The sequence below is a fragment of the Culex quinquefasciatus genome, chromosome 2 (assembly GCF_015732765.1).
Source record: "Culex quinquefasciatus strain JHB chromosome 2, VPISU_Cqui_1.0_pri_paternal, whole genome shotgun sequence".
In the NCBI taxonomy this organism is placed as follows: Eukaryota; Metazoa; Arthropoda; class Insecta; order Diptera; family Culicidae; genus Culex; species Culex quinquefasciatus.
In genome coordinates, this window is record NC_051862.1 from 210,983,012 (window position 1) to 210,993,062 (window position 10,051).

General features: G+C 22.3%; 1 protein-coding gene across 1 annotated transcript; it reads left to right on the top strand.

Annotated features, from left to right (window-relative positions):
- The first annotated feature begins 623 nt into the window (after window positions 1-623).
- LOC6033335 (protein wntless) lies at window positions 624-3,272 on the top strand. Its single transcript, XM_038256513.1, has 4 exons — window positions 624-672; window positions 761-1,091; window positions 1,343-2,385; window positions 2,453-3,272. The coding sequence occupies exons 2-4, from the start codon at window positions 986-988 to the stop codon at window positions 2,942-2,944; spliced, it is 1,641 nt and encodes a 546-aa protein (XP_038112441.1). The 5' UTR covers window positions 624-672; window positions 761-985; the 3' UTR covers window positions 2,945-3,272.
- The last annotated feature ends 6,779 nt before the right edge of the window (window positions 3,273-10,051 follow it).

A 10,051-nucleotide genomic window follows, 5' to 3' on the forward strand; every position in this document is an offset into this window, starting at 1 on the left:
AAGAATTTAAGAATTTAAGTTTTTAAGAATTTAAGAATTTAAGAATTTAAGAATTTAAGAATTTAAGGATTTAAGAATTTAAGAATTTAAGAATTTAAGAATTTAAGAATTTAAGAATTTATGAATTTAAGAATTTAAGAATTTAAGAATTTAAGAATTTAAGAATTTAAGAATTTAAGAATTTAAGAATTTAAGAATTTAAGAATTTAAGAATTTAAGAGTTTAAGAATTTAAGAATTTAAGAATTTAAGAATTTAAGAATTAAAGATTTTTGTGGTTGTGTATTAGAATATAATATAGGCTTGGTTTTACGATGCCTTGCGAGCTGCGATGCTATTGGGAGGAGTTAAATTTGATAAAACCTTCATGATGCCCTCCCAGCTACGAAGCTATGGGAACAAAGAGTAGATATTCCTGAAAAAAAAAAACATGGAAAAAACTATTCCGGTTCTGGTTTTTGTAGAATCTGCATTCAGACGAGTTTTGCGAGATATACCATTAAGTAAAATCTTTTTAAGAACTCAACCAGAGAGAACTCTGGTTGACTCAACCATCTCTACAATCCCGATATCACACACTCTCAGCAACGTATCACTTGCACTCTGATTCATAATATTCTTGAGAGAAAGAGAGTGTGAGCTCGAGCATTAGTGGCGAAAACATCAAAGAACGGTATACCGGCATTCTCAAAGCCACCACCAGTAGGAGAGAACGGTACCAATATCTACTCTTCCCTCCCATTTCATCCTTTTACCTACAGCAAGGGGCAGGGCGGCCCGTTTGATGCTTGCCGCCTCAAGGCCTGCTCATCTCTGCCGAAGTCTGGACTCAGTCAGTTCTCCCAAAATAGCCGCCGCGCCGAGGCGCATTCTTCCGCCGCAAATTTGCTGTTCTCCAGCATCCTCCCCGTTGGGAATTAGGGGGTCAGACAAAGAAGATTTTTTTTTCTAAAACAGTGCGTGGGAGGTGTTGTTCACCCGGAATCATGTCCGGAACGATACTGGAAAATTTGAGCGGTCGGAAGCTGAGCATTCTCGTGTCCTGTTTGCTGTTTCTGCAGTTTTTGTGCTTCCTGCTGGGTGGTCTCGTCGGTAAGTATTGATGGCCATAAATTAGCGAATTCAATTGATTGGGAGAGAGATCAAAGAGTGGTTTTTGCTTTCGAACGGCGTCGGCCAGTCACAGACAGACAGGCAGGACCATAAATTTGAACGGGAGAAAAATGGCGTCTCGGCGCTCGGGTTGCTGCGTCTTTGTTTACCTTATCGAATCCACCTGACGCGCGTGTCAGTGTGTGCGTGCTTGATCAATACTAATGCAGGTTGTGTTCTGTTTTTTGCAGCACCGGTTCCGGCCAGCGTGCAGACGATTCTGGCGACGATCTGCAAGGATGTGCCCGGTTCGCACAATGACACCAACATTTGGCTGTACTCGCGGGGGGAGGATCACTGCCAGACGCTGGACCACATCGACATAGAGAATCACGACACGAAGATGGCCAACCAGATTGTGTTTGTGTTCCAGATGCCGTTGCCTCGGGAGGGTCGTCAGCTGGACTATTCCAGGTGGCAGCAGAATCTGATCGGTGTGCTGCAGACAGACATTGCGTACGATGCGAACATTCTGCTCAAGCCGCACACGAAAATGTCTATCGACGCGAGGCTCGCGTATCGGAATAAGGGCGATCACGACCAGGACTGGAAGTATCTGGCCTCGTCGCTGGAGACTCGGGATTTGGACTGCTTCGCGGACAACGTAACCGACGAATATTTGTACAACTGTAACGCCATTCCGTTGTTTGAGCTTGGATCGCTGCATCACGACTACTACCTGCTAAACGTTCGAATCCCGGTTGACAGCGACATGAAAATGAACCTGGATATTGGCCACATCCAGGACCTGCACCTCTCCGTAATCTACCAAAACGGTGGTTTCACCAAGGTCTGGGTTTCGCTCAAAACGGTCTTCCTGCCCTTCATCATTATCATCATGGCCTGGTTCTGGCAACGAGTCCACCTGCTCCAGCGGAAACCTGCCCTACTCGAGTGCATGCTCCTCGCCCTAGGTTGCGCCCTCACCTTCCTGAACCTCCCGCTCGAGTACTTCACGCTCGTCTTCGACATGCCCTTCATGCTGCTCCTCAGCGACATCCGCCAGGGCATCTTCTACGCGTGTCTGCTCTCCTTTTGGCTTGTCTTTGCCGGTGAACACATGCTGATCCAGGAAACGGGCGAGAAATCAACCCTCAAATCGTACTGGAGACATCTGAGCGCAGTGGCCGTGGGCTGCGTCTCGCTGTTCCTGTTCGACATGTGCGAACGTGGCGTCCAGCTGCGCAATCCGTTCTACTCGATCTGGGTGTCCCGAATCGGATCAAACGTTGCAGTAAGTAGAACCACACTCTTGGTTCAAAAAAACCTCAACCCTAATCACCCCATGCTTATTCTTCCAGCTCGGTTTCATCATCCTCGCGGGAATCTCCGCCGGTCTGTACTTCCTCTTCCTGTGCTACATGGTCTGGAAGGTGTTCTGCAACATCAACATTAAGCGCACCTCGCTCCCATCAATGTCCTCCGCCCGGCGTCTCCACTACGAAGGCATCATCTATCGCTTCCAGTTCCTGATGCTGGCGACCCTGCTCTGCGCCGCCCTCACCGTAATCGGCTTCATTATCGGCCAGGTGTCCGAGGGCCGATGGAAATGGGACGAGTCCATCGATCTGGAGTTCACCTCGGCATTCTTCACCGGCGTCTACGGCATGTGGAACATTTACATCTTTGCGCTGATTGTGCTGTACGCACCGAGCCACAAAAAGTGGCCCGCCAACGAAACAACCGAGCACATCATCAGCGAGGAGATCGAGTTCAGCAATCTACCATCCGACTCGAACCCCAGCGAAATCTCATCCCTGACGCAGTTTGCCCGGAAGGCCGCCCTCGACTAAGCAGTATTTTATCACAACCTTCAACAATCCATAACTTATAGACTGTGCAAGTTTTGCGCATAATGCGTGTGTGTGCGTTAATTGAACTTAGTTTGTATCGATATCAAGTCAATTTTGCAAATAAGCATCGAACGAAGAAGAAGAAGCATTTAGGCGTAGAGGAGCCAAAATAGTTCAGTATTATATCGGTGTCATTGTGTAATTTTTAAAATAAATCCCGTTCAAGTGTTTGTAGATTGTTCGCTCGCGGTAATTAGTGACAAGACTCTCTCTTTGTTTTTTTTAATCGGAATCAATAAAGTAACACAATTAACTTATTAAAAGATAATCGACTTCTTTTAATTAAATTGTTATTTTGGGACCATCCATAAACCACGTGGACACTTTTTTGGGAATCTGTTACACCCCCCCCCCCCCCCTTCGTGGACAATTTTCCATACAAAAAAAAACTTTTTTGTATGGATCGTGGACAATCGCCATACCCAAAAAAATAAAAATTAAAAAAAAAATCAATAAAATTGAAAAATATTCAAAAAAAATTAACGTTTTCATTTTAAAAAACATCTAAGATCCAGCCTTTTTTGAATTTATGAATTTTTGAATTTTTGAATTTTAGTATTTTAGAATTTTAGAATTTTAGAATTTTAGAATTTTAGAATTTTAGAATTTTAGAATTTTAGAATTTTAGAATTTTAGAATTTTAGAATTTTAGAATTTTAGAATTTTAGAATTTTAGAATTTTAGAATTTTAGAATTTTAGAATTTTAAATTTTAGATTTTAGAATTTTAGAATTTTAAATTTTAGATTTCAGATTTTTTAAATTTTAGAATTTTAGAATTTTAAATTTTAGAATTTTAGAATTTTAGAATTTTAGAATTTTAGAATTTTAGAATTTTAGAATTTTAGAATTTTAGAATTTTAAATTTTAGATTTTAGAATTTTAGATTTTTAAATTTTAAATTTTAAAATTTTAAATTTTTGAATTTTTGAATTTTAGAATTTTAGAATTTTAGAATTTTAGAATTTTAGAATTTTGAATTTTTTGAATTTTAGAATTTTAGAATTTTAAATTTTAAATTTTAAATTTTAGAATTTTAGAATTTTAAATTTTAGAATTTTAAATTTTAAATTTTAAATTTTAAATTTTAGAATTTTAAATTTTAGAATTTTAAATTTTAAAATTTTAGAATTTTAAATTTTAAATTTTAGAATTTTAAATTTTAAATTTTAGAATTTTAAATTTTAAATTTTAGAATTTTAGAATTTTAGAATTTTAGAATTTTAAATTTTAGAATTTTAGAATTTTAAATTTTAGAATTTTAAATTTTAGAATTTTAAATTTTAGAATTTTAGAATTTTAAATTTTAAATTTTAAATTTTAAATTTTAAATTTTAAATTTTAAAATTTTAAATTTTAATTTTAAATTTTAGAATTTTAGAATTTTTGAATTTTAAATTTTAGAATTTTAGAATTTTAGAATTTTAAATTTTAGAATTTTAGAATTTTAAATTTTAAATTTCAAATTTTAGAATTTTAGAATTTTAAATTTTAGAATTTTAAATTTTAGAATTTTAAATTTTAGAATTTTGGAATTTTGGAATTTTGGAATTTTGGAATTTTGGAATTTTGGAATTTTGGAATTTTGGAATTTTGGAATTTTGGAATTTTGGAATTTTGAATTTTGAATTTTGAATTTTAGAATTTTGAATTTTTGAATTTTAGAATTTTAGAATTTTAGAATTTTAGAATTTTAGAATTTTAGAATTTTAGAATTTTGAATTTTGAATTTTGAATTTTTGAATTTTGAATTTTGAATTTTAGAATTTTAGAATTTTAAATTTTAGAATTTTAAATTTTAGAATTTTAAATTTTAGAATTTTAAATTTAAGAATTTAAAATTTTAAGATTTTAAAATTTTAGAATTTTAAATTTTAAATTTTAGTATTTTAAATTTTAGAATTTTAGAATTTTAGAATTTTAAATTTTAAATTTTAGATTTTAGAATTTTAAATTTTAGAATTTTAAATTTTAGAATTTTAAATTTTAAATTTTAAATTTTAGAATTTTAAATTTTAAATTTTAAATTTTAGAATTTTAAATTTTAGAATTTTAGAATTTTAGAATTTTAAATTTTAGAATTTTAAATTTTAGAATTTTAAATTTTAAATTTTAAATTTTAGAATTTTAGAATTTTAGATTTTAAATTTTAGAATTTTAGAATTTTAAATTTTAGATTTTAGAATTTTAGAATTTTAAATTTTAAAATTTTAGATTTTAAATTTTAGAATTTTAGAATTTTAGAATTTTAAATTTTAAATTTTAAATTTTAGAATTTTAAATTTTAGAATTTTAAATTTTAATTTTAAAATTTTAGAATTTTAAATTTTAGAATTTTAAATTTTAGAATTTTAGATTTTGGAATTTTGGATTTTGGAATTTTGGAATTTTAGATTTTGGAATTTTGGAATTTTAAATTTTAGAATTTTAGAATTTTAGAATTTTAGAATTTTAAATTTTAGAATTTTAGAATTTTAAATTTTAGAATTTTAAATTTTAAATTTTAAATTTTAAATTTTAGAATTTTAGAATTTTAGAATTTTAGAATTTTAAATTTTAAATTTTAAATTTTAAATTTTAGAATTTTAGAATTTTAGAATTTTAAATTTTAAATTTTAGAATTTTAGAATTTTAAATTTTAGAATTTTAGAATTTTAAATTTTAGAATTTTAAATTTTAGAATTTTAAATTTTAGAATTTTAGAATTTTAGAATTTTAGAATTTTAGAATTTTAGAATTTTAGAATTTTAGAATTTTAGAATTTTAGAATTTTAGAATTTTAAATTTTAGAATTTTAGAATTTTAGAATTTTAAATTTTAAATTTTAAATTTTAAATTTTAGAATTTTAAATTTTAGAATTTTAAATTTTAAATTTTAAATTTTAGAATTTTAGATTTTAAATTTTAAATTTTAAATTTTAGAATTTTAAATTTTAGAATTTTAAATTTTAGAATTTTAGAATTTTAAATTTTAAATTTTAAATTTTAGAATTTTAGAATTTTAGAATTTTAAATTTTAAATTTTAGAATTTTAGAATTTTAAATTTTAAATTTTAGAATTTTAGAATTTTAGAATTTTAGAATTTTAGAATTTTAGAATTTTAGAATTTTAGAATTTTAGAATTTTAGAATTTTAGAATTTTAGAATTTTAAAATTTTAGAATTTTAGAATTTTAGAATTTTAGAATTTTTGAATTTTTGAATTTTTGAATTTTAAAATTTTAGAATTTTAGAATTTTAGAATTTTAGAATTTTGGAATTTTGGAATTTTGGAATTTTGGAATTTTGGAATTTTGGAATTTTGGAATTTTGGAATTTTGGAATTTTGGAATTTTGGAATTTTGGAATTTTGGAATTTTGGAATTTTGGAATTTTGGAATTTTGGAATTTTGGAATTTTGGAATTTTGGAATTTTGGAATTTTGGAATTTTGGAATTTTGGAATTTTGGAATTTTGGAATTTTAGAATTTTAGAATTTTAGAATTTTAGAATTTTAGAATTTTTGAATTTTTGAATTTTTGAATTTTTGAATTTTTGAATTTTTGAATTTTTGAATTTTTGAATTTTGAATTTTAGAATTTTAGAATTTTAGAATTTTAAATTTTAAATTTTAAATTTTAGAATTTTAGAATTTTAGAATTTTAAATTTTAAATTTTAAATTTTAGAATTTTAAATTTTAAAATTTTAGATTTTAGAATTTTAAATTTTAGAATTTTAGAATTTTAAATTTTAGAATTTTAAATTTTAGAATTTTAGAATTTTAGAATTTTAGATTTTAATTTTAAATTTTAGAATTTTAGAATTTTAAATTTTAGAATTTTAAATTTTAGAATTTTAGAATTTTAGAAATTTTAAATTTTAAATTTTAAATTTTAGAATTTTAGAATTTTAAATTTTAAATTTTAGAATTTTAGAATTTTAGAATTTTAAATTTTAGAATTTTAGAATTTTAAATTTTAGAATTTTAAATTTTAGAATTTTAGAATTTTAAATTTTAAATTTTAGAATTTTAAATTTTAAATTTTAAATTTTAAATTTTAAATTTTAAATTTTAAATTTTAGAATTTTAAATTTTAAATTTTAAAATTTTAAATTTTAGATTTTAAATTTTAAATTTTAGAATTTTGAATTTTGAATTTTAAAATTTTAGAATTTTAAATTTTAAATTTTAGAATTTTGGAATTTTGGAATTTTGGAATTTTGGAATTTTGGAATTTTGGAATTTTGGAATTTTGGAATTTTGGAATTTTGGAATTTTGGAATTTTGGAATTTTGGAATTTTGGAATTTTGGAATTTTGGAATTTTGGAATTTTGGAATTTTGGAATTTTGGAATTTTGAAATTTTGGAATTTTGGAATTTTGAAATTTTGGAATTTTGGAATTTTGGAATTTTGGAATTTTGGAATTTTGGAATTTTGGAATTTTGGAATTTTGGAATTTTGAATTTTGGAATTTTGAATTTTTGAATTTTTGAATTTTAGAATTTTAGAATTTTAAATTTTAGAATTTTAGAATTTTAGAATTTTAGAATTTTAGAATTTTAAATTTTAAATTTTAAAATTTTAAATTTTAAATTTTAAATTTTAGTATTTTAGAATTTTAAATTTTAGAATTTTAGAATTTTAAATTTTAAATTTTAAATTTTAGAATTTTAGTATTTTAAATTTTAGAATTTTAGAATTTTAAATTTTAGAATTTTAGAATTTTAGAATTTTAGAATTTTAAATTTTAGAATTTTAGAATTTTAGAATTTTAAATTTTAGAATTTTAAATTTTAGAATTTTAGAATTTTAAATTTTAGAATTTTAGAATTTTAGAATTTTAAATTTTAGAATTTTAAATTTTAGAATTTTAGAATTTTAAATTTTAAATTTTAAATTTTAGAATTTTAAATTTTAAATTTTAGAATTTTAAATTTTAAATTTTAGAATTTTAGAATTTTAGAATTTTAGAATTTTAAATTTTAGAATTTTAAATTTTAAATTTTAAATTTTAGAATTTTAGAATTTTAAATTTTAAATTTTAAATTTTAGAATTTTAGAATTTTAAATTTTAAATTTTAAATTTTAGAATTTTAGAATTTTAGAATTTTAAATTTTAGAATTTTAAATTTTAGAATTTTAGAATTTTAAAATTTTAGAATTTTAAATTTTAAATTTTAGAATTTTAAATTTTAGAATTTTAGAATTTTAGAATTTTAAATTTTAGAATTTTAAATTTTAAATTTTAAATTTTAAATTTTAAATTTTAGAATTTTAGAATTTTAGAATTTTAAATTTTAAATTTTAGAATTTTAGAATTTTAAATTTTAGAATTTTAAATTTTAAATTTTAAATTTTAGAATTTTAAATTTTAGAATTTTAGAATTTTAAATTTTAAATTTTAAATTTTAGAATTTTAAATTTTAGAATTTTAGAATTTTAAATTTTAAATTTTAAATTTTAGAATTTTAGAATTTTAGAATTTTTAAATTTTAAATTTTAAATTTTAAATTTTAGAATTTTAAATTTTAGAATTTTAAATTTTAGAATTTTAAATTTTAAATTTTAAATTTTAGAATTTTAAATTTTAGAATTTTAAATTTTAAATTTTAAAATTTTAAATTTAGAATTTTAAATTTTAAATTTTAAATTTTAAATTTTAGAATTTTAGAATTTTAAATTTTAGAATTTTAAATTTTAAATTTTAGAATTTTAAATTTTAAATTTTAGAATTTTAGAATTTTAGAATTTTAAATTTTAGAATTTTAGAATTTTAGAATTTTAGAATTTTAGAATTTTAGAATTTTAAATTTTAAATTTTAGAATTTTAAATTTTAAATTTTAAATTTTAGAATTTTAAATTTTAGAATTTTAGAATTTTAGAATTTTAAATTTTAAATTTTAGAATTTTAGAATTTTAAATTTTAAATTTTAGAATTTTAGAATTTTAGAATTTTAGAATTTTAGAATTTTAGAATTTTAAATTTTAAATTTTAGAATTTTAAATTTTAGAATTTTAAATTTTAGAATTTTAAATTTTAAATTTTAAATTTTAGAATTTTAAATTTTAATTTTAGAATTTTAAATTTTAAATTTTAAATTTTAATTTTAGAATTTTAGAATTTTAGAATTTTGAATTTTGGAATTTTGAATTTTAAATTTTAAATTTTAGAATTTTAAATTTTAGAATTTTAATTTTGAATTTTGGAATTTTAGATTTTAGATTTTAGAATTTTGGAATTTTGGAATTTTGGAATTTGGAATTTTGGATTTTGGAATTTTGAATTTTGGAATTTTGGAATTGAATTTTGAGATTTTTGAATTTTGGAATTTAGATTTTTGGAATTTTGGAATTTTGGAATTTTGGAATTTTGGATTTTGGAATTTTGAATTTTGGAATTTTGGAATTTTGGAATTTTGGAATTTTGGAATTTTGGAATTTTGGAATTTTAGATTTTAGAATTTTAGAATTTTAGAATTTTAAATTTTAGAATTTTAGAATTTTAGAATTTTAAATTTTAGAATTTTAGAATTTTAGAATTTTAAATTTTAGAATTTTAAATTTTAAATTTTAGAATTTTAAATTTTAAATTTTAATTTTGGAATTTTAGAATTTTAATTTTTGAATTTTAAATTTTAAATTTTAGAATTTTAAATTTTAAATTTTAGAATTTTAAATTTTAAATTTTAAATTTTAAATTTTAGAATTTTAGAATTTTAAATTTTAGAATTTTAAATTTTAAATTTTAAATTTTAGAATTTTAAATTTTAAATTTTAAATTTTAGAATTTTAGAATTTTAGAATTTTAGAATTTTAGAATTTTAGAATTTTAAATTTTAGAATTTTAGATTTTTAGAATTTTAGAATTTTAGAATTTTAGATTTTAGAATTTTAGATTTTAAATTTTAGAATTTTAAATTTTAGAATTTTAGAATTTTAAATTTTAAATTTTAAATTTTAAATTTTAAATTTTAGAATTTTAGAATTTTAGAATTTTAAATTTTAAATTTTAAATTTTAGAATTTTAGATTTTAAATTTTAAATTTTAGAATTTTAGAATTTTA

What these genes read in the sequence shown, in the direction of transcription:
- LOC6033335 (XM_038256513.1), top strand. Translation starts at nt 986, where the DNA reads ATGTCCGGAACGATACTGGAAAATTTGAGCGGTCGGAAGCTGAGCATT. An exon ending in CCTGCTGGGTGGTCTCGTCG is followed by an intron (nt 1,092 to 1,342) that starts GTAAGTATTGAT and finishes TGTTTTTTGCAG; the next exon opens with CACCGGTTCCGGCCAGCGTG. An exon ending in GAATCGGATCAAACGTTGCA is followed by an intron (nt 2,386 to 2,452) that starts GTAAGTAGAACC and finishes TTATTCTTCCAG; the next exon opens with CTCGGTTTCATCATCCTCGC.